At 38.8% G+C, this 25,291-nt stretch overlaps 1 protein-coding gene across 5 annotated transcripts in view; it reads right to left on the reverse strand.

The window, feature by feature from the left end:
• The window catches only part of RAB3C (RAB3C, member RAS oncogene family), a 362,916-nt gene that overhangs the window by 270,598 nt on the left and 67,027 nt on the right, over positions 1-25,291 (reverse strand). Inside the window, exon 1 of one of the 5 annotated variants that reach the window (XM_069556500.1) lies at positions 19,782-20,094. The exons of 3 other annotated variants lie outside the window; for them this stretch is intronic. In XM_069556500.1, coding sequence (XP_069412601.1) covers positions 19,782-19,799 — 18 coding nt within the window. In that variant the 5' untranslated portion in view covers positions 19,800-20,094. Of the gene's footprint in view, positions 1-18,969; positions 19,164-19,781; positions 20,095-25,291 lie in introns of those variants that run through there. One more of the 5 variants, XM_069556499.1, reaches the window with a different exon arrangement.

A 25,291-nucleotide genomic window follows, 5' to 3' on the forward strand; every position in this document is an offset into this window, starting at 1 on the left:
CCTCCCATAGTACTGATCCCCGTGGAGGTTTCTGTTCCAGTAAATTGTGATTCTCCCCAGTCTGGTGGCAGCATTTTCCCCTGTGACCTCAATTCTCTGATGTATCTAAGAAGAGTTGTTAATTTTCAGTTTGTTCAGCTTTTCTCTTATGTGAGGATAGGAGTGACCACTTCCAAGGTCCCTCTATACTGAACAGGAAACTTGAAGCCATTATCCCCATTATCCCCATTTTAAAGACAAAATCAAGAGTATCTGAAAAGAGCTTAAGTAGAAGGGGGTCCCTGTTTTTCAATAGGATATCCTGATTTCTCCGTGTACTGACTGAACCTTCATGACCTGGAGCAAATGGGTTATAATGTACTGTATAGCACAGAGAACTCTACTGAATATTCTACAAAACCTAAATGGAAAAAGAATCTGAAAAAGAATGAATATACGTATAACTGAATCACTATGCTGTATACCTGAAACTAACATAACATTGTAAATCAACTTACGCCAACAAAATTAAAAAAAAAAAAAAGAATTACAGACATGCAGGCTCAGCTATTTCACTCTTCTCTTCATCAAACCAACAAGTTTCAATCACAGAGAATATTGAAAGAGGTATGGGTCCTTCTTTTTCCCACTTCTAGAAAAAAAAAAAAATCCATTCCTCTGTTGAAAAGAGGCAAGAGCTAAACTTGATATATTTTAAAATTCATTGTAACACTTTTCGTACCTCCTTTGAAATCTATAGATGTTTGTTACCACAGTGTCAAGAAAAAGGAAAAGAAGTTTATCAAAGCCTTTAAAAATGGTTCCTATTAGTATCAAACACAGAGAACCAGTGTTCTCAGCCCAAGCTGTAGTTCACTTCTGATTCCTGGTGTGTTACAGAGGGTTCCTGGTGGGGGAGAGCCTGCACAGGGCTGTGAAGCAGAGGGAGAAGGGGACGCTCAGATCACAGAGAGAGGACTGTGAGCATGATCTCCTGTGAAGGGAACGGTGGTGGCTGGGAGAGCTCTCCCTACTCCAGCGATTCAGTGCTGACAGCTGCAATGAAGCAGAGCTCAGCCCAGTAACTCCTACACATCCTCATGGATGCTGAAGCCAGAGGGTCTTTAGTGCAGTCCTAATGAGCTGGGGAGCACCTAGCTGCTGGTAATGCAAGCTTTATAATCAAAGCATGAAAAGAGAAACACCATTGTACTTCTTTACGACCAGCTCTGAAATTATGTGCAGCAGACACATCTGTGAAAAAGAGCATTCCACATTCTTGGTGTGATGTGGCTATAGGTAAAGAGCACATGCTGTTGGGTCAGACTGCCTGAGAAGGAATCCTTGGTCTTCTACTTGTACAAACTTGGGCAAGGTTTTTGTTTTAACAATCATAAGCTACAATTTCCTCATCAGAAAATAGGAATGATAAAAATTCCTTAATTTTTTATTCCTGGTACCACTACCACAATTTACAGGGCAATATACCTGCTGTAATGAAAAGAAAAAGAAAAAGCTACAACAGATAAAAGACCTCAGGAATGTACATCTAATTGACACTACATTGCATTAATCAATAGCTGCACTTTTTGCAAACTGTGGCTATGACAGTCCTGAACAAGAAGAGTTTCCTGTTTAAGCTGCAGTAACTTTTCTGACTATGGATCATCGTTCCTTCTGTGGCAGATTTTTACAGTTCCTCTAACGCATTTGGGATGACTGTCTCAAAGTAACCTGCAGCTTTCCTGACAAGTCCTCGCTGTCTCTCCTGCTAAGAACTGTAGCCCTTTTCTTCTGAGTTTTTAGAACCTTCTGCTACCATATCCACCACTTCCACCACCAGATCCATAACCACCACTATAGGGACTGCCCGAGCTTCTTCCACCAAAACTACCCCCTTTCATGGGTCCATAAATTGACTGCTGTTGTCCACTATAATTTCCAAAATCATTATAGTTTCCACCACCACCATAGTTACCTTTGTGTAGTTCAGTTTTTCTACATTTTAGTACAGAAACGTTAACAAAATGCAGTTTTGAAGGTGTTTCCTTGTGAGTTAACAAGTAAAGAAGATCATTGTTAATTACTATTTTGTATGAATTTTGCTAAAGTTAACTGTAAAGAAACACCTGCTGACTTGCAGTTTAAGGGGAATCTATTCTCCGCATTTCCAAACCATGACATGAATGGCTCTGACATGTGGAGAGAATAGATATTTGTATGTTTGCATTGTCTGTTTTAGATAACAGAATTGGGTATTTAAATTACCATATTTGTGAATTTAATAGCATTAAGATTTACCTTCAAATGAAAAATCTCAAAATTTCTATTTGGTTTGTGTGCATTTTCTTTCAAAATGTAATCATGATTTTAGTGTATTAGCTTTGCTGAGAGTCCTAGCTGTGTTTAGAACATCTCCATTCTACATTCACCTTGGTCACAAGTGAACTGCTGCCATAGTTTTATTTGGGTGTAAAGAATGCCTACTGCCCTCTGTTTAAATTCTGGGAAGGGGTAGTGAATGTTTCCCTTTTCCTCCTACCTTAGGAAACATTCTGAAAATGTTGAAAATACAAGACCACTAAGCCTGCTGTATCTGAGCAAATTAGTGGCTATCTTTTTTCCCTTTTTAAAGCACAAGAGGCCCGTAAATCTTCAGTTATTTTCCTTGGTTTAATATATATATATATTTTTTGATATAAGCTCTCAGAGCAAGGGAATAAAAATCATGCATTGTTGAACCATTAAAAAAAAAAAGAAAGAAAATTGGAATGATAGTGAAATCATCAAAGTAAAATTGTTGGCATGTGTAAAGTCCTTGAATAGAACATCCATCGTGATCTTTCTTATTCCTCTTATGTTGAAATGATATAGAAGCCACTCACCTTCTCCCAATTCTTACTCTTGCTGCTCTCTGAAATGAAATGCTTGATTTTATAACATAATCCCTCTCATTTCCTAACTTTAGAGTGCAAGAGACTTTGATACGCAACACCCCAACTCTGTACAGCTTAATAGTTAGCAAAATAAACACCTTATGTTTATTCTCTCATTTTACTATGATGGCATGGAACAAAGAGCAGTCATCAAAACACATTTCGTGATAGAAGCTGACACTCTGCATACCTGTATGCAGATAGAAGTGTCTTGTAGTCTGGAGAGACTGTGGGGAGGGGAATGTGGTCAGTGGTCATGTGACCTGGTCATAGACCTGTGACCTATGACACTGCCTGCCACCCAATACTTTTGGAGAGTTTTTCGTTTTAACTAAATTCACGAAACCCTTGGCTGTGACCAGACTTTTGTGGAAATTGAAAGTGAGCTAATAAGCGGGCAGGATCCAAATAAAGTGAAAATGATAGTTGCCCAGTCATGTCCAACTCTTTTTGACCCCATGGAGTATGTAGCCCTCTGGGCTCCTCTGTCCATAGAATTCTCCAGGCAAAAATACTGGAGTGGGTAGCCATTCCCTTCTTCAGGGGATCCTCCTGGCCCACGGATCAAATCTGGGTCTCCTGTACTGCAGGCAGATTCTTTACCATCCGAGCCACCAGGGAAGCCCAGAATCCAAGTAGCAAATGGTAAAAAAAAAAAAAGCATGGGAAAGGGAGCTCCAGCATATAGGTGGCCAACAAGCATGTGAAAAGATGCCCAACATCACTAATTATTAGAGAAATGAAAATCAACACTTACAATGAGGAGAGGGTGTGGGAAAAAAGGGAACACCATTGGTGGGAATGTAAACTGATACAGTATGGAGGTTTTTCAAGAAACTAAAAATAGAGTTGCCATATGATCCAGTAATCCCACTCCCAAGCATATATACAGACAAAGTGATAATTCAAAAAGATACTTGTACCCCTATGTTCATAGCAGCACTATTCAAAATAACCAAGACATGGAAACAACTTAAGTGTCCATCAACAGATGAATAAAGAAGATGTGATACGTATACACAGTGGAATATTACTCAGCTATAAAAAAGGGATGAAATGCCATTTGCAGCAATATGGATGGACCTAGAGATTATCAATGTAAATGAAGTAAATGCGAAAGATAAATACCATATGATACTACTTACATGTAGAATCTAAAATATGACACAAATAAATTTACCTATGAAACAGACTCACAGAAAGAGAACAAGGTCCTATGTATAGCACCAGGAACTATACTCAATATCCTATGATAAGCCAAAGCTGAAAAGAATATGGAAAAGAATGTGAGCATTATATATATATAATTGAATCACTTTGCTGTTCAACAGAAATTAACATAATATTGTAAATCAACTATAGTTTAACAGATTTTAGAAAGAAAGGGGGCTCTAGGAACTAACTCCTAGTAGGGGGAAGCTCCCTTCTTTTGGGGCCTTGGAATAGGTTTTAGGTAAAGTTTCACCTAATCTCTGCTGTGCAATTTGATAAACCATCAAAGTCCACAATAACATTATAGACAACAATACTGCATTATAAACATCAAAGTCTCTATGAGACTAGAACTTATCGTTCCCACCATGTACAAGAAATGATAATTATATGATATGTAGAGGTATTAGCTAACACGATCGTGGTGACTGTACTGTAATACACAAGAATATCAAGTCAAATTGTTGTACACCTTAAAGCTATACAATGTTATCAATATATTTCAATTCTATCTCAACAGAAACAAAAGTTTTAAAGCCCACAATAAATAAACAGTATCTTGCATACAGGATGGTTATTTCCATCATTTGCTAACACCTCTCTAAAATCATGCAAAAGGTATCCACAAAAGTAAAATTCCAGATAGACAAAGAGAAGTAGCGCAGAAAGGTCAACAGAAGTTTGGGATCTGGAAGCGCATGACTGGAGAAAAGGGAATCCTAGGCCTGCTAGGGAAGTCGACCAGCGCCCAGGTGAGTCTGGAATGGCCTCAGGATTGAAGACATCAAGTGTCTTGCTCCTAGGGTGTGGCTAGAGCCACCAACTTTCTTGTTTGCCCAAAACTGAGGTGTTTCATGGTACACAGCAGAACTTTCAGTGTTAAAATCTGCAAGCTGGGATGGTAGATCACACTAGATGTTTCTGGGTGGTGCAATCAGGAGGACTGGTTGAAAATCCAAGACCTTGCAAAGCCAAGCAACATCTTCTCCATATACAGCTCTTTTAAAACAAAATTAAGCCTAAAATATAAAAAAAATCATCAAACATTCTTGACATTCACACTTCCTAAATGTAGATGTCAATTTATAAAAATGAAAGAGCCTTTCTCTTAGCAACAAAATGTAAAAAATCCTTCAAAACTTTCTCATAGATATGGATAAAATATATATGCCTTCTCATCATTTCTTGGTAGCAAGAAATACCAGACATTGTGTTCTCATATACCTGCTCTCGGGCTTCCTTGGTAGCTCAGGCGGTAAAGAACCCGCCTGCAAATGCAGGAGGTAAAAGGATGGGAAGATGCCCTAAAGTAAGAAATGGCAACCCACTCCAGTATTCTTGCCTGGAGAATCCCATGAACAGAGAAGCCTGGCGGGCGACAGTCCATGAGGCTGCAAAGAGTCAGACACGACAGAATAACATACACACACACATACCTGCTCTCTAGAGCTGGATATGTTTTTACTTAGGAATACAAAACTGAATCTTCACTACATCCAAGATTTCCAAACCTGGGAAACTCCTCCTGAATTCTGCAAAATTAGAATATTCAAATGGGGCCAGGATCTAAATTATTAAAGCTCCCCATGTGATCTCTCTGGATCAGTCAGGTTTAGAATTTATTGGATTAACAAGTGTTGGCAGGGAAGCCGGGGCAGGTGCCCACTGTCAAGACCTCAGGATGTATGTACGAGGAGACTGAGCAATCTGACACTGGGTCCCGGATCCATGGGGACCCTAGAGCTCTCTATCAGCTGCCCTCTTCACCAACCATCTCTTTCACTGATGGGAACAGCAGATCTCGCCAGAATGTTGACTTGGCACAGAAAGTCTATACCCTTGAATGCCCAGCCTGCCCAGAAAAGCTGAATTCTGAGAAACGTTGTTACAATTAACCCTGCTCTGGTAGGAGTCAGAATCTTCTGAGGATCAGTGATACAACTCACCGAGAGCTCTCTGTCAGACTCGGAGGAGGTAGCAATCCTGTTCTCAGCGCACACAAGGCTCTGAGGAACGTGGCCTGGACTTCCCTCATCAATCATTTTTTAAAATAACCCACAATTAGATTTTACTTCCCTCCATTCCATAAAAAGGGACCCAATAGCTAGAAGAGGCCAGTGTCTAAATTGAAACTACAAAATTAAGAATACCTCTTCCTGAGAAGAAGAAAAAGGCTAAACAATAGACGTATGTAAAAGAGCAGACATACATTAACAGTAGACATTTCTTTTTACCACATATGTACTATGCGGTAAAAAGAAAGAAAAAAAAAAACTCATAAAAACACCTAGTAAAATACTCTAAAAATCTCCAATGGGGAAAATAAAAACTAACTTTTAATATTAACATGTGCTTCCCCCCCCCACCCCTGCAAATTTCATCATTAAACATTTACTTCATTAAATGTTTTTTAAACATTTTACAGATGTTTCATATTAGTTTTAAATACTTAAGCCCTTGAAAAATGCCTCCAGGGATTTGCTATAGATTCCTTCAAAATCTGGACATTTCCCTTCCAGTCATGTACAGGGGGACAAACCCCATGACCCACACATTTATGAGACAATGGGACTATCCGGATCATTCTCGAGGAAACTGGGTTAGCAGCCTACATAGTTGTGTTTCCAGACTGTGCAATGGGAATGACGGACAGAGCCACCTTTATACTTATAATCATCTGGGCTTTTCATTCTGAAGCCACTGCTACTATTATTTACTACAAAGACCCAGCCTGCCCAAGCGTACTTATTAAAGAACGCTCACATGCACAGGTGTGTGTTTCCATTGTCGCCTTTCATCAGCCCTACTACTGACAGGTGTTCAGTGAATCAGTCAAAGGAAAAACTGCCTTTAACTGTAAACACCATAGATAAGGGTCACGGGGGGTCATATTTTGCTAATCAGTACTTAACATGGTCTTTCCTCAAGCTCTTTAATGGTCCTCAAGCTGTGGCTATTTTAGCAGGAACCATTCATCCTGTTGGCTCCCAAGAGTTTCTAGTTGATGAGACTCAGATGTGCATCTGAATTGCTCCCAACAAATAACAAGTAATTAAACTAAAAGCAGGAAAAAAAATAAATAAATAAAAGCAGGTAGACTATGAGGAGGATCACCTCTTCAAGTTACCTTATAATTTGGGTTCCCAGACCTGAAAAGCTGAGCGTGTAGGAGCAAAGTGACCGTGGTTTCAGGGTTTTCTCAGGTGGCCAAGTGGGCACAAAATGAGGCTCTTTTAGGTTCGCCAGGGCTAAATCCCGAATGCTGCACTCAGTCCAATCAGCTTACTGAAGAGTTCATCAGGGAACTACTGACCCTGTCCTTTTACAGCTCACTAGGCAACTAGGAAAGCCAGAAAAATAACAACCTTAGATACACAGATAATACCATTCTAATGGCAGAAAGTGAAGAGGAACTACAGAGCCTCCTGATGAAGGTAAAAGAGGAGAGTGAAAAAGCTGGCTTGAAACTCAACATTCAAAAAACTAAGTCCATGACATCTGGTTCCATCACTTCATGGCAAATAGAAGGGGAAAAAGTGGAAACAGTGACAGATTTCATTTTCTTGGGCTTTAAGATCACTGCAGACAGTGACTGCAGCCATGAAGTTAAAAGACACTTGTTTCTTGGAAGGAAAGCTATGACAAACCTAGCTGCTGCTGCTGCTAAATCGCTTCAGTTGTGTCCGACTCTGTGCGACCCCATAGAGAGCAGCCCACCAGGCTCCCCCGTCCTAGACAGCATGTTAAAAAGCAGAGACATCACTATGGATGTGAGAGTTGGACCATAAAGAAGGCTGAGCACCAAAGAATTGATGCTTTTGAACTGTGGTGAGTCCCTTGGACTGCAAGGAGATCAAACCAGTCAACTTGAAAGGAAATCAACCCTGAACATTCACTGGAAGGACTGAAGCTGAAGCTTCAATACTTTGGTCACCTGATGCAGAGAGGCAACACTTTGGAAAAGACCTTCATGCTGGGAAAGATTGAAGGCAAAAGGAGAAGGGGGCAGCAGAGGATGAGATGGTTAGATAGCATCACCAACTCAATGGACATGAATTTGAGCAAATGCTGGGAGAAAGTGGAGGACAGAGGAGCCTGGCATGCCAGAGTCTGTGGGGTCACAAAGAGTTGAACACAACTTAACAACTGACCAATAACAAGGCAAATGAAGACCTAGGACCTTGACTCCTATGGTTTCACTGTTTAGTGGACAGAAGAATATTTCATGACCCCAGTAAGACTGACATAACACTTCAAACCAATCTGAAACAAGTTGGTGTTGATGTTTCTTCAGAGTTAAAGCTGTTGACAAAGGGAAGCGATTATTGAAATGACTTTATTTTTATAATTTTGCACCTTGTTCAAATTTTTGAAACTGTCTTAAAGCCCACACTTCTATTTGAAAAACACAAAGAAAAACATAATATCACAAAAACAACAATCATAGAAATATTAAATGATAAAAATTAAAATGTGAACATAAATATTTCCCCCATAAATCTATAAGGAATAATCAAGCACTAATATTATTCATATTTTTCTATAAAAGGCTCACTGTGCTTTCTTGGTTCTATACAATACTGTAAGTTAACCCTACCATAGGCTCTTCCAGTACTCAAATATCTCTTCCCAAAAGAGTGTTATCTATCTTCACTTGGCAATATAACATATTTTTAATGTAAAAGAAGTCAACATGGAGCCCGAAAGGAAAAACACAGTAAATGAAATAAACATTTCCTCAATGGGTTTATCAAAAGGCTGCAGATGGTAGCAAAAGAGTCAATGACTTGAAGATAAATCAACAGATATTGTACAACTGACAAAGAGAAAGAAAAAAAGAAAAACATATAGCAGCCTAGAGATTTGTAGAACAATATCTGAAGTCTAACATACATGTAATTGGAGTCTCAGAAGAAAAAAGAAGGGGATAATGAGGTGGAAAAACATTTGAACATATGGCTAAATATCTTTCAAATTTGGTTAAAAGTATAAATTTACATATCTCAGAAGCTAATTCAAACCCCTAAGCTGACCCCAAAACAAAAAGCAAAATGCTGGTTTTAAATCCAATCATATTGATAAATGCAACATATGAGAATGAGTAAAAATCCCAACTAAAGGATATTTTCTAGAATGAATAAACTGCAAGGTCCAGTTATACTCAGACCATAAGATTCACACTTTAAATATAAAGTCACATATAAGTTTAAAGTAAAAATAGGGCTATATATATAATAGATAGATAGATATACACACACAGAGGCATAAATATGTGTGTGTGTGAGTATATGCATGAGATGCTATTAATAAAGAGTGTATTTATATAGACTTTAAGACAAGGAGCATTGCTAAAAATATAAAGTGAGATTTCATAACAAAAGCCGGGAAATTTTTTCAGGAAAACACAACAATTACATATGTGTGTGCACTTAATAAAAGATGTTCAAAATATATAAAGCTAAACTGAAAGGACTAAAAAAAAATGACTGACTATCATAATTGGAGATTTTAAAATCTTTTTCTCAGTAATTGATAGAATAACTAGGCCAAAAATAGTAAGGTTAGAGGTGATCTCAGCAACACCATGCAATACCATGATATTCCAACACAACTCAATACCACTCGACTTCACAACTGTTGCATGGAGCATTCACAGAGCACAAGGAATGCTCATGAAGCTAGACCACACACTAGCCTAAAAACAAGCCTAAATTTTTTCCCAAAGACTAAAATCTTAAAGAATATGTTCTCTGGTAGCAATAGAATTTAATTAGCCATCAATGTTGATAAACTATCTGGAAAAGATGCAGGTATTTGGAAAATTAAACAATATATCTCTAAACCCACTGATTAAGAAGAACATCACAAGAAGCAAATAGTTTGAAATAAAATATGATGCAAATACTACACTCAGAAATTTGTGTCAACTACTAAAGTTGTTGTTAAGAGATTTATCATTGTAAATACCAGGCTTATTCTTAAAAAGGAACATTTAAACTCTGTGATCTAAATTTCTACTTTAAGAAGCCTAATAAATAAAATGGTTCCATTAAAGTTAGTATAAAGAACATAGTTGTTTTTTTTTAAATCCCAAGTCAATAAAATAAAAAATAAATAACAAAAAAGTTAACAAAGGTCATTTGAAGACATTAATAATATTGATAAATATCTAGTAAGACTGAAAAAAAGGAGGTAGGGAGAAAGAAAATTTATGTTATCAAAGAGGGGATATCTTTACAGATCTAGAGAAATTAAAAGATGGTAAAATATTTTGAACAATTTTATGTCAATAAATTTGAAAAATTAGGTGAAAAACACAATTTACCAAAACCAAACCAAGATGAAAGAGAAAATGTTATATAGGCATAAATACTTTTCTCCTGCAGTGATACTGAATGTTCAAAACAACACTCAATCATTACTTAACAAGTCAGAAATCTAAGTTACAGGGTAACTTAGCTAGGTCCTCTGCTCATACTGCTGAGGCCTTACAAGATGAAAATCAATGTGTCAGCTGGGCTAGGCTCCTACCTGGCTGTTCTGGGGAAGATTCCACTTTCAAGTTTTTACAAGTTGTTGGCAGAATTCAGTTGCTTGTGGTTACAGGACTGAGATCCCTATTTCCTTGATATATAGCCTTCTTTATCTTTAAGCCAACAATCCTCATGCTTCAAACTTGTGACTTCCCCTTCTGCCACATCTGTCTGACTCCAGCAAGAGAAAATTCTCTGCTTTTATTGGCTCAGGTAATTAGATTGGACCCACTTGAGAATCAGGTCAATCTTATTTTAAAATACACAGCATGACTTCTATTTGCAAAGGCTCTTTCGTTATGTAACATAATTTACTGGTGTGTTCCAGAGATTAGGCCACAGACATCTCAGCATGGGTATGGAGAAGGCGATTCTGCTACATCCATTTCTGGTTTATTGACTGTGCCGAAGCCTTTGACTGTGTGGATCACAATAAACTGTGAAAAATTCTGAAGGAGATGGGAATACCTGACCTACCTCTTGAGAAATCTGTATGCAGGTCAGGAAGCAACAGTTAGAACTGGACATGGAACAATAGACTGGTTCCAAATAGGAAAAGGAGTACATCAAGGCTGTATATTGTCACCCTGCTTATTTAACTTATATGCAGAGCACATCATGAGAAACACTGGACTGGAAGAAACACAAGCTGGAATCAAGATTGCCAGGAGAAATATCAATCACCTCAGATATGCAGATGACACCACCCTTATGGCAGAAAGTGAAGAGGAACTCAAAAGCCTCTTGATGAAAGTGAAAGAGGAGAGTGAAAAAGTTGGCTTAAAGCTCAACATTCAGAAAACTAAGATCATGGCATCCGGTCCCATCACTTCATGGGAAATAGATGGGGAAACAGTGGAAACAGTGTCAGACTTTATTTTGGGGGGCTCCAAAATCACTGCAGATGGTGATTGCAGCCATGAAATTAAAAGACGCTTACTCCTTGGAAGAAAAATTATGACCAACCTAGATAGCATATTCAAAAGCAGAGACATTACTTTGCCGACTAAGGTCCGTCTAGTCAAGGCTATGGTTTTTCCAGTGGTCACGTATGGATGTGAGAGTTGGACTGTGAAGAAGGCTGAGTGCCGAAGAATTGATGCTTTTGAACTGTGGTGTTGGAGAAGACTCTTGAGAGTCCCCTGGACTGCAAGGAGATCCAACCAGTCCATTCTGAAGGAGATCAGCCCTGGGATTTCTTTGGAAGGAATGATGCTAAAGCTGAAACTCCAGTACTTTGGCCACCTCTTGCGAAGAGTTGACTCATTGGAAAAGACTTTGATGCTGGGAGGGTCTGGGGGCAGGAGGAGACGGGGACGACAGAGGATGAGATGGCTGGATGGCATCATTGACTCGATGGACATGAGTCTGAGTGAGCTCTGGGAGTTGGTGATGGACAGGGAAGCCTGGCGTGCTGTGATTCATGGGGTCGCAAAGAGTCAGACACGACTGAGCGACTGAACTGAAATGAACTGAACTGATTCTGCTAAAGGGAGACAGGGAGATAAGAGTGTAGGTAGTTGAATGATACAGATATTTGTATATCATAATGTGTCATTTGTTTAAAAAAAAAATGTTCACAAAGAAAACTCCAGGCTCCAATAGCTTCAGTGATAAACTCTACCAAACACTTTAAGGAATAAAATATATCGATGTTACACAACAAAATCACTCAAACAGCAAATTCCCAAACACTTCTCACTTGTTTTATAAGGTCTGCATAATTTCCATATAACCTTATAAAGGCATTAAAAGAAAACCATATATTAATATCCATTTTGAATTTAAAGGCAAAAATCTACAACAAATTACAAATTGCATCCAGAGAATATATAATAACTAACTGGCTTTATCTAAAGAACGTCAGATTAACTAAAAATCAATGTAACCCAACAGAATAAAGGAGATAAACCATGTGATCATGGCAATAGATGCAGAAGAAGGATTTGACAAAATTCAGCACCCACTTGTATTGAAAACAAATACTCTCAGCAAGCTAGGAATCAAAAGAAACTTCTGTATGAGAAGATATCTATACCACCACCACCAACAAAACAATTACAGCTAACTTCATACTTAATGGTGAAAGATGGCTTCCCCCCAAGACTGGGAATAAGATAAGAATGCCTGCTCATCACTTTTCAACACTGCACTAGTTATTCTATCGTGTGGAATAAGAAATAGTGGAAAAAAAAAAAAGAGGTCTTTGGAAAGAAAGAAATGCCTCTATCTGCACATCATACAATCACTCATGGAGAAATTCTTAAGGAATTTAAGGATTTTAATTGATGGTGGTAAAGAATGTGCTCGTCAGTGCAGGAGATGCAAGAGACTTGGGTTAGATTCCTGAGTTGGGAACATCCCCAGGAGTAGGAAGTGGCAACCACTCCAGTATTCTTGCCCAGAAAATTTCATGGATAGTGGAGCCTGGTGGGCTATAGCCCATGGGGCCACAAAGAGTCGGACATAACTGAGCAACTGAGCACTAGAAATAACAAATAAATGTAGTAAGGTCTCAGGACACAGTTTAGAGAAATGAATCAAAGAAAGTACAGAATCCAGATATAGACACCACCTAAAATTAATAACCTAAACTTCATTAAAATAAAAATTCTCATCAAAGGACACTCATAAGATACGAGTATTCAAGGCACAGACTGGCAGGAAATATTTTAATACATTTGAAGAACTAGTTTCAAAGCTATATAAATAAATATAGAAACAAACAGATTAAAAAAAAACTATATAAAGATCTCCTACAACTAAATAATAAAAAGACCACCCTGATAATGGATAAAAGGCTAAGCAGACACTACATAAAGGAAGATAGGCAAATGGTCAGTAAACATATAAATATGCTAAACAACACAATCATCAGAAAATGCAAATAAAAATCACAGTGAGACACCATAACCACCAATTAAAGTGGCCTTAATTAAGGCCTTAAAGGCCGCTGACACCAGACAGTGCTGAGGATGTGAAGCCACTAGAATGTTCGCACACTGTTGGTGAGAATATGAAATGGTACTACCATTCTAGCTAGAGACTTGACTGTTTCCTATAAAGTTGAACAAAGACTTATCCTTTACCTCAGCAATTCTACTTTTAGGTATCTCCCCAAGAGAAATAAAAACATATTACTATAAAAAGACCAATATGATAACATTTATAACCTTCCTTATAGTAGACCCTAACAAAATTACCTCAAAATCCATCAACAGAAGAATAGATTTTAAAAGTAAGGCAGATTGATAAACCAGTATGTGTCAATAAAACAAAATGAATTATTGACACATGCAACAACATGAATGAATTCCATACACATTATAATGAGCAAAATTAGCCAGACTTAAGAGTGCACTCTAGGGAGAGGGAGAGGGTGGGATGATTTGGGAGAATGGCATTGTAACATGTATACTATCATGTAAGAATCGAATTGCCAGTCTATGCCTGACGCAGGATACAGCATGCTTGGGGCTGGTGCACGGTGATGACCCAGAGAAATGTTATGGGGAGGGAGGCGGGAGGGGGGTTCATGTTTGGGAACGCATGTACACCTGTGGTAGATTCATGTCTATGTATGGCAAAACCAATACAGTATTGTAAAGTAAAATAAAGTAAAAATAAAAATTAAAAAAAATAATAACAAAAAAAGAGTGCACTCTATATATTCCGCAATATGTTCACTTTGCATGTTTTACAGAACTATCTAGAGATCTAGAATAAACAGGACTAATTTATGGTGACCTTACTATATCAGTAGATTAACCGGAAAAAGAAAGTAATAAAAGCACTTGTTGGATTGAATGGAAATGTTCTATATCTTTATAGTGGTATGTATTATGTAGGTGTATCTACTTATTAAGATTCATCAAATTATTCACTTAATATTCATGCATTTCAATGTATAAAAGTATCTCAAAAACTATAAATAAACAAATGAGAAATGCTAAAAATTTACATAATTCCAAATAAATCTGAAATATTTCATCTTCACAGATCATAGTATGCATTGTAAAAATCTATGATCTATTAAGAGGGTTCCCCTAGAACCTCTGGAACTCATTCCGTTCAGTTCAGTTGCTCAGTCAAGTCGGACTCTGCGACCGCATGAATTGCAGCACACCAGGCCTCCCTGTCCATCACTAACTCCCGGAGTTCACTCAGACTCACGTCCATCGAGTCAATGATGCCATCCAGCCATCTCATCCTTGGTCGTTCCCTTCTCCTCCTGCCCCCAATCCCTCCCAGCATCAGAGTCTTTTCCAATGAGTCAACTCTTCACATGAGGTGGCCAAAGTACTGGAGTTTCAGCTATAGCATCACTCCTTCCAAAGAAATCCCAGGGCTGATCTCCTTCAGAATGGACTGGTTGGATCTCCTTGCAGTCCAACTCATTAGTGAATGATAAATGGAGAAAACTGTTGAATGACCTTTAACCAACACAACATTTTTTTTTCAGGTGGTGCAACTGCTCATAAATTCCCAGGAAAACTCAATTTTTATCATAAAAAATTATTTCCTTCTTGGAATATGATGGTCAAGAAAGGAATCTGCAGTTCCAATATAAGCTTAGAATGGCAGGGGGAAATTGTGGTTACGCCATGTAATGAGTCCACAGCTCTTTAAACTGAAAACGGAAGATCACTCCTACACCATAGAAATTTGCTTTTAGGGCAATTTCCCTCTCTACCCTCCACTTTCCCTTACAGAAGAAAGGTGGACACTTCAGGAATTTGCTCAAATCAAGTAAGAAAGTTCTTGTTTCTCCAGTGTTAACTAGGGCTTTTCTCCATCTCTGTAAGGGATGAGGACTAAACTTCCATTTCTTACGTAAAGATAAAGGGATCATAATTGAAGTTGGATGTGGTAGAAATTCAACATAATAAAATGCAAGATTGCAAGATTGCCATGGACTTTTCACAGACAAATGAAACAATGTGGTCTTGTTTCTTTGTAAGTTTTTTGTTGTTGTTATACAGCATGGCTGTATTTAATATCTAATTTGCTTTTCACCTCAACTTCATTTTCAGCCTACACTCATACTCTTTCTTCAATCCTCCTCATTTTTAGCCAAACAACCTTTTTTGGCACACTACTCCATGCTTTGAGTAGTTGTGTTTCTTTGAAGTTTCCTAAGTCGTGAAAGGGCTCTCTGTACTTACGTGAAGAAAGCTTGTGGATGACAAAACTGAAGATGAAGCATTTAAACACAGACAACGAATTCCACTTTGGTTCTTGGAGAGTGTAAGTAAAGCCATAAGAAATTCAAACCAGGAAGACAAAGAGCTTGCCATTTTTAAAACACTGACTCTTCTCAAATATTTGATTTAGTTTATATAAGATAATTTTATAAACAGAAGAGATAATTTTCCTTTTTCTGATCCAAATGAAAATCAACCTGGCTCATTCTTTATATCACCTTTTTGTGTCTTCTTAAGGAACCCAAAATAATAGCAGAAACAACAAGGGCTTCCTAGAGATCTAGCAGAATTTTGAATTTACCGTGTTGGTCAAGTTGTTTAATCATATAAAGCTCTAGTTATCTGCCTGTAATTAAGGTAATGGTGACCTCTAGGATTGTTTTATATTTTACACACACACACAGATCTGAATGCAAAGCACAGTGCTTGGCACAGACAAAGCACTAGATAAACTGGAATTTGTTCAATCTGGCTCCTGAATCAAATGATAATTTGTTCATGAACGTGTTGCCCTTAAGTCATGAGCACTGCTATTCCCCATTTCATTTGGTCCTTAGGATTTATGGAGGCACTAAAGGAAAAAACACAAAATGACCATCTCCTGCATTAAAATTGTAATCCATCATTTGGAACACTTACCAATGCTATTCCTGGTTATTCAGTTGCAAAGGAAATACAGATAGCAAAGACTATTACTGCTATTATCCTGCATTTTGCATCAACTCAAAGAGAAATATTCTTCAGAAAATTTGCATATATCAAAGACAACTATACTGAAGTGAGCACCAAGCTATGTACAAAGGCACAGCAAATCCGTTTTTAAATATATTGAACAATTTTAAAGGGTTATTTGATTTAAGAAAATATAAAAAGTAAATTAGCATTTTAAATGATATGGTTCTGTCTTTAAATGGAAAAAATGTCAATTATTCATCTAATTACATTTTCATATATCAAAGTCATTTGGAATGTGGTTATGATTTACAAGTACAAGTGCTAAGACAATATCTGCCATATATATAAAGCATGTCTATAGTTTTTATTCTTATCATTATATATATTTGAAAACCTGACAGTAATTGAGAGTTGGCCACCATAACAATTTACTTAGTAAATTGAATCAATAAATGTGCTTTAACTAAATATACTACAGAAAAAAGTTTTTTATTTTTTAAATGTACATGTTATTCAAGACAGCATTTGGGCATTAAAATTTTTAAATTAAAAAAAAATCAAGTCCAATGAATAAAATACATCCCAAATATGAAAATAACTGCAGAAGCAAATTAATTTTGTTACCTGTTTTATATGAATTATTCATTAAAGTTCTGACTAAACTTTGGAATTGCAGTGCTTACTACCAAGTTGATAAGAACTGATTTAAAATATTTCTTAGGGCACTAATTTCATATAGTTCTGTAATATTTTGATGACCCTTCTGAACAGTCTAACCAATTACTGTAAGAAAATAAAAATCAAGATGCACTGTGATCAATTTGTTAGTAATTTATTTTAACATAAAGACTTCAGTGCATACATGGGGTTAATGTTAAATACTAACAATCTACTTTTAAAGTCTACTGTCAATGTTTACTTGTAATCAAATATGATTAATGTAGCCAGTTGGCTCCTGGCAGTAACTCCAGTAATGGGAAATTATCATAAGCCAATATATCTTGATTACAACAGCCTGTACCTTTATTGTCTGTCCAGATTCTTTTCACATCAGGTCTATAATGAAAAACTAAGTCACAAAGACAGGTATTAGAAGATACACAGCAGGGCAACTGTTCTCTGGAACAAATCAAGTTTTCAGTAACTCATAAGGCAATTTGAGAGCTTTCATTAATATAATGGTTCAACAAACAGTTAAATTCTACAGATTTTTTTCACTGAACAGTCAACACATCTCTTAATATACATAACCCATGAATGAATATTGGAGTGTATTGCCATGCCCTTCTCCAGGGGATCTGCCAGACTCAGGGATCAAACCCGCATCTCTTACATCTCCTGCATTGGCAGACTAGTTCTTTACCACTAGAGCCCATACATAACCATACATAACCCATACATAAGCCCATACATAACCCACACCATAAATGAAAAGTAAATTGATGCATACGTTTAAAGCCCTTGATTTTTTTGAGGAAAAACAGTTGGAAAACTTTTAAGTTCAAATTAAAGTCAAACATTTATATTGCTGGATTTGGCAGCAGGGGTAGGTTCTCAAGAGAGACAACACGTTCCAAACGGTGTGTTCCATTCCCTCTCAATTCATTCATAAAGTGCCTTTCTGTTACGCAATGGGATCACTCTCCTTGATAATGAACACAGGCTGATGTTTAGTATTAACTGATTGCACATACAAACGAGAAAGCATCACTCATATTTACTTAAAAACAGAACTTAAGCAAGATGCTTAGGCAGAGGCACCTTTGCAGGGAGTCAAAGGAAGCAAACATAAGAACGTGACTTAAACAGGAATCGGAACGGAAAACAAATGGGCACAGTACTCAGCAAAGCTTGGAGGAAAGTCTCTGAAACGCAGAAGTAAACCAGTGTGGACAGAGATAAAGGGCTTGCATACTTCTGGGAAGAGTGAAGCCCTGAAGTGTTTGCTGATTATTACTAGAACCCTAATTGAAGAAAGGGGACTTTGGGAACCCTGACATTGGCTTCTCCTTTCTTAGAGAGCTCTTAATTAAGCGGAATTTGCTCTATACCGACTCCAGTAGACAGCTCGCAGCACCAGACCTGGTGTGTCTGCACCGTGATCACGAACCAGGCAAGACCGGAGGAACAATCAATGACAATACGAGATGGCATGCTCCTCTGACTTTTGTTTGCCCGGGTTGACGTTCTAGACACTCTCAGCCTCCTTGTGGAGCCCGGGAAAATAATGTATACTCCTATCCCTTCTCAAAACAACCCCAATCCCAGCCCCGCAGAGCGGGGTTCTGTCCCCAGGACCAAGTCTGAACCGCGTCCCGGCGGATGGCTGCCTAAGACCTTCCCTTAGATTGGGCGCATTTTGTACTTGGAGCGAGGGAGAAACCGTCTCTCTCAATTCCTCCCGAGGCCACACTTTCTATATAGACCCACCTGCATGGGAGCTTCGTGTCTCATTGTTCGCAAAGTGTCCTTTCTCCCTGGCTAACACAGTGCTGGCTCGGACGCCTGGTGAAGCGTGCACAGCCCGCGCGCTTCACGCTCCACTCTGCACTCGGGGTTCGCTAACCGGCTCCAACATCAGCACCGGAGCTGTCCCTTCCTGGCGCTGCACACGCGTACTGGCCCGGGGCCCCGCGTGCTCCTGGGAGTCGTAGTCTAGCCTAGCTGAGCTTCCCCGCAAACCGGTGAGCAGTAAACTACATTTCCCGGCAAGCCAGCATTTAAACGGGCTGCTTCTCCAGTAGGACTCGGCCGCGGAGCCTCCCTTCTCTTTTGGACTCGCTCCTGGTTGTTGGTGCTCTCAGCCTCCCAGGCTATTTCCTCGCAAGGTGCTGGCGAAAGTGACCTCAGTTCATTCATCTCAGCTAGAGATTTTTCTTTGCTACCTATCGGCTTCCGAAGCTAGATTGTGATTTTCCTGGTTAGGAAACGCACTACCTTGTGCTAATTTACAATCTAAACGAAACCTGCACTGTGTTCTGGAACTCTCCGCCCTACACCTTCCCAATCGGGAAAGTTTGTACATTTCCATAGGCAGAGTAGGATGGTTTTACAATCTCATTCAGCAAACGCGGGGGGGAACGACAATGAATGGTACACACATAAAGAAAGCTGTTTACTCACACAGTTGCACTGAGAAGGCGCCCACGCGCGCGAGTATACTCACACACACACTCACACACACAAAGTCCATGAAAGCAAGATTTCACGCGGAGCAGGCTGAGGAGCTCCCTTCTGCTTACCTTGCCGTACAGCTCCATTGCAACTCAAGGTTCGCAAATTCTCAGTAATCCCTCCTGCTCCAAGTGAGGTTAAGGTCTCACGCAGGAAGCCGAGCTAGACGCACTACACAATGGAAGGGGTGGGGGTGGTGCCCGGCGGAGGGAGAAACGAGGGAAGAGAGTACAGCTGATTTAGATAGACGGTTTTTCTTCCTCCTCCGAGGGGAAAGCTTGGAGTCTTCAAGTACCGGCTGCAGAGAAAGAACTGGGAGTCTTAGGAAGTGCCAGGGGAGCGATCGCACTGGGCAGCCCCTCCCCAGGCCCTCCCCCGGGCACCTTCCACCGTCATTAGTGCGCACACACAACCGCTGCCGGCCCAAGGCTGGAGAGCTGATACGGGACTGGGTTATTTACCCAAAGCAAGTCACATAAAATGAACACATTCATCACCAGAGCCCAGAAGCACCGTCACAGAACAAGATAGGAGACCTCTATTAAGCTATCCTGTCCTTTCAACAGAGAGTCATTCCTTACATTACAATCATACTCCTCCCTGGCTGGTTCAAAAATGGTTTTGAAGTCTTGGAAAATGTACTTGTATTACACTTACCTTCCCCTCAACTGACAAATATGTGTGACTATCCGTATTCTCTGTACCCATCTAACAACTCCCTTTTCCCCAAGAGTGAATGTTAATCAGTGCAGTAATGATTCTTGCCTTTCACTTTGTGGTCAAAATAATTATTGGAGGCAGAATGGACAAGGCATGAACTTGATACTGACAGAAATATGGAAGGAACAACAGCAAAAACAGCTTGAAACTTCATTGCACTAGACAAAGCAGTAGAACAGAGGTTCTTAAATGTGCTTGAAAATCTCTTGACGGTTCTAAAATTCGTATTCTCAAGGCATGCATAGAGATTCTGATTCACTAGATGTGACCAGAGGAGTCTGAGAATTAGCATTTTCAACAAACACCCTAGCGATTCTGATGCAGTGCTCCTTTGCCATTATTTGAGAAATACTGCCTTAAAATCTTTTATATGTAAGAATTGTTCAAAAGTATAAATCTCAGAACTTCATAGACGGACTCAATACTGCAATAACAATGTACAGGGAAACTACCACGTTTTAAATGTGTCATTAATTTTAGATTGTGCTTTTTGTTTTGCCTTAAAAAAAATCTGTTTCTGATCTTGCAATCAATGAAAATGTAGCGGGATATCACCTAGGTAAATAGTTTTTATAACTACTCAGAAAACACAGTCGAAGCACAGCTCCCCTCACAGTTGAGGTTATGTGAAGGTTAGAGCAATTTCATTTAAATTAACTAATAACAAATAAAATTAAAAGGTAAAAACCAATATCAATATATTTCTCAGTTGCTTATTAGACATAAGCCTTCTGCAAGTAGTTACTGACATTTAATGATAAGAATTTGCAGAGCCACTTAGAGTTTGTCTTTCCTCAAAAGAATTTCCTATATCTTTTGTACTATCATGATCACCTTCTGAAACTCTTAGAATTCAGGGTCTGATACTACAGAACATGTTAAAATATTACAAATGTTGAAACCTTATGGGTTTACTATTGTTTGAGTAAATCAAGAACCCCTGAAAATTGAGTTGCAAAAATTAGAGTTGTGAAAGTTTAGGGGGATCTCAGTTCTGTCTTGTTTCTCCTGCCTTGGTTGGTTATTTAAGTGGGTTAAGAGAGTGAAAAAAAATAGCCAGTGATAAACTAAAAAAAACAAAAATGGACAGGACCTCAGTTATCTCCCTAAAGTTGAAAGAGCACTTTATCTTTTCTTGAAATTAGGTCACTATCTATGAGTTTCATGCCCAAGATGACTGCTGGAGCTCCAGCTCTTCCATCCACAGTCTAGCTGGCAAGAAGAAGAAATGATGGTGAAAATGATGCATCCCAGTATCCCTTTAAATACACCACTGCTCTTATATTAAAATACCTAGAACTTCATCTTGTGATCATACATACTTGTAAGGGAGACTGGGAAATGTAATCCCTATTCTGGGTGAACCTGTGCCCAGCTGAAAATTAGGAGTTGTTATAAAATGGCTACTGGGGAAGAACTGGAGTGGGTAGCTTATCCCTTTTCCAGGGGATCTTCCCAACCCAGGAATCGAACTGGGGTCTCCTGCATTGCAGGCAGTTCTTTACCAGCTGAGCCACAATGGAAGACTGCTGGGAAAAATAGGGACTGACAGACAGCTGGTAATCTCTATTACAGGACATGCATGCTGCGCTAAATTGCTTCAGTTGGGTCTACTCTTTGCGACCCTGTGGACTGTTTGCCCACGAGGCTCCTCTGTCCATGGGACTCTCCAGGGAAGAAAACTGGAGTGGGTTGCCATGCCCTCCTCCAGGGGAGCTTCCTGACCCAGGGATCCAACCGCATCTCTTTTGGTAGGTGGTTCTTTACCACTAGTGCCACCTGGGAAGACTATAAGATAAATCTTGCTGCTTTTTTCTCTTTGCCATTTTACTGAAATGTAAATGTCTAATAATTTTAAAATTCATCCACTCCCAGGGATCTAATTTAACAGCAATCAAAAAGCCTTAGAATCAAGGAATTACCTAAAAGTTAGAAGAGTCTGACTCTTGTTGAGGAAATAAGGAAAGAGGGAAGCCTTCTACAGTCCCATATGAATCTGAGGTTTAAAAGATTTTAAAGGCAAAGTAGAGTTAAGTAAAGACAAAATAGAGTTAAGTGTGGGAGATGGGAGGGGGGTTCAGGATGGGGGACACATGTACACCCATGGCTGATTCATGGCAATGTATGGCAAAAACCACTACAATATTGTCAAGTAATTAGCCTCCAATTAAAATAAATAAATAAATTTTTAAAAAGAGAGCTAAGTGAAGGCAAAGGGGCCACCAGTGAATGTCACAAAGTATGTAGATTAAGCATGTCCCCCATTAGAAAGTAGAGCAGGCTCAAAGGTCCTAAGGTCCAGAAAGCGTGACTTACCCAGAATCTCAGAGATGAGAGAGGTCACTGAGGTGAGAACTCTTCGGTTTTTGTCTTTGGATTTAGTTTTCTTTTCATTGTTCAACATCACGATTCATTATTGATTGGCTTATAGCTGTCCCATGTTTATTTGTTATTTACAAGCATTCACTTTGTTTTTTTATTATTTATTTGGTTTATCTATTATTCACTTTGCTGTTATCAGTCCCTGTCTATACCAGCTCCAGTAAGGTTCTGTCAAGTAGAGTTAAATGTGTGTATACTCAGTTGCTAAGTCATATCCGACTCATTGTGACCCCATGGACTATAACCCACCAGGTTCCTCTATCCATGGGGTTTTCCAGGCAAGAAAACTGGAGTGGGTTACCATTTCCCCCTCCAGGGGAATCGTCGTAACCCAGAGAGCAAACCTATGTCTCCTGCATTGGCAAATGGACTCTTTACCACTGAGCCACCTGGAAAGCTCTCAGTGAGTTAAATAGGCATAATTTATTTGGCTAAAACAGAGCCAAGAACCAGGATAATTAATTATTAATTAGTAATGATGATGTTGGTTAAATGAAAAATAGCATTAGATACTTTGTTTCTAGCATCGTTACCATCTCTCTGTTAGGACTTGCGCTGAAAAAATAAAATGACTGAGATTTGATATAAGAGATAAGCATGACCCCGGGGATTCACTTATGCCCCCATGCAAGCCTTACTCAAATCCACAGTGCCTGGATGTTGCTGGATGTCTAATCCTAGGTGTTTGGGGGATAATTTCCAAACAAGCAGGAGGCATTCTGGACTGAGCCCTGTTACCTTTGTCTGACTATCTGTGTTAAATCAGGCTTTGATTTCAACTTTGTGCAGTGTCTGTATCAAGAATTGTTATTGATTGTCTCATGTTCCCTTTGGAAGAAATTGAGTATCCCTGAGATGTTATTGATTTCTTTTTAATTAAAAGGAAAAATCATTTTAACTCATTATTGCCCACCATGTCTCCACCCACACCTAATCAAAATAAGTCAAGTGCTTTGTAAAAAATAAATTCACTCCAACTAAATGAAAAAAAAATGATGCTTTCTTTCTATAGCATAAATATGATATTATTCATGATAGATCATTTTCTTCAATATTTCTCTGTAGTAGGCACTCTGTCTATATTATTCTATCTATCTAATCCTCAATAATATTGCAAGGTAGCATTATTACCTTATTTTACAAAGAAGAAAAAGAATAGAAAGTTTAAATATTTGGTTAGGGACACCTATCTAGCAAGATGTTGGGCTAGGATTTTAAGCTTAGAATGATCTGTTTCTAAAGCCCAGATTCTTGCCCATAGTCTTACTCACAAAAGGTAACATTGCTTCAAGATGATGTCTAAAATGGATTACAGAGAAGTTTTACTGGACTTTGTTGCTATTATTGACCTTGCTTGGGAAAAAGATGCTACGTATAATCCTGTCATGGAATTACTGGGTTACTTATATCTTTTCATACAATATTTTTAAATTTGGAAACTATCATTATTTTCAGATACTGATTTACTTGGTGTACTAGAAATATTCTGAAGGAGCTTCTTATAAATTTCAGATCATTGGTGAAGTGTATATGGTCCATTTCCAACTCACAGAAGATAATTTTAGAATAAACAGATCATAATTATGCAAATTATGAGAAAAACAGGAGAATTCTAAACAACACTCCCCACATTGTACACAAGGTTCTTATTCAGCTACCAGTTTCAAATTGGTAATCTTTTGCAAAGACTATGGGACCTACAGTTTTAATAGTCCATGGCTTACTTCCAAAGAGATAGGTATCATTATCTTTTTAAAACAATTATCCTGTAAAGTCATTACAAAATTTGAAAATGGTTTTATAATCAAGACCCAACTTAACTATCTGGAGTTTAGATATGAAGTTTGCTACCTCTAGGCTCTTAACCTAGGAGAAGGAAATGGCAGCCCACTCCAGTGTTCTTGCCTGGAGAATCCCAGGGACGGGGGAGCCTGGTGGGCTGCCGTTTGTGGGGTCACACAGAGTCAGACACGACTGAAGTGACTTAGCAGCAGCAGCAGCAGGCTCTTAACTGATCAAAAAATAGTCAATCTAACATACTAACTCTGAGAACAGAGGGTGGCCCTAAGCTAAGCAGCATCTCTTAGGAGATTTGCAACAGTGTGGAGTATGCATGTGTGTGTTTTGGTGTGTGTGTGTGGGGGGGGGGGGTTGGGGGTGACAATGGAAGAGCATGCTGTGGGCACCCAGCCAGAGCACCTGTGACAGTCAGCCTGCATTCCTCCAATAGCTGAGTGCCCATCCAAGGCTCTAGGCTGAGCATATATCTCAGAACCAAGTCTAGCTAAGAAGAATGAGCCTCATGACAAATATCTATGTCCTGAACTTCCATAGCCCTTAAAAAAATGACAGAATAGTACACAAAGAAGGGCTCTTACAGATGATCTAACTGAATCTTCCCATCTAATTCTTTCTAAATTAGATCTCAAAAACGTGAAATGACCTGCCTAAAGTACCGTATGTCATCCTATGCCCT

Source organism: Ovis canadensis, chromosome 16 (assembly GCF_042477335.2).
Source record: "Ovis canadensis isolate MfBH-ARS-UI-01 breed Bighorn chromosome 16, ARS-UI_OviCan_v2, whole genome shotgun sequence".
NCBI lineage: Eukaryota > Metazoa > Chordata > Mammalia > Artiodactyla > Bovidae > Ovis > Ovis canadensis.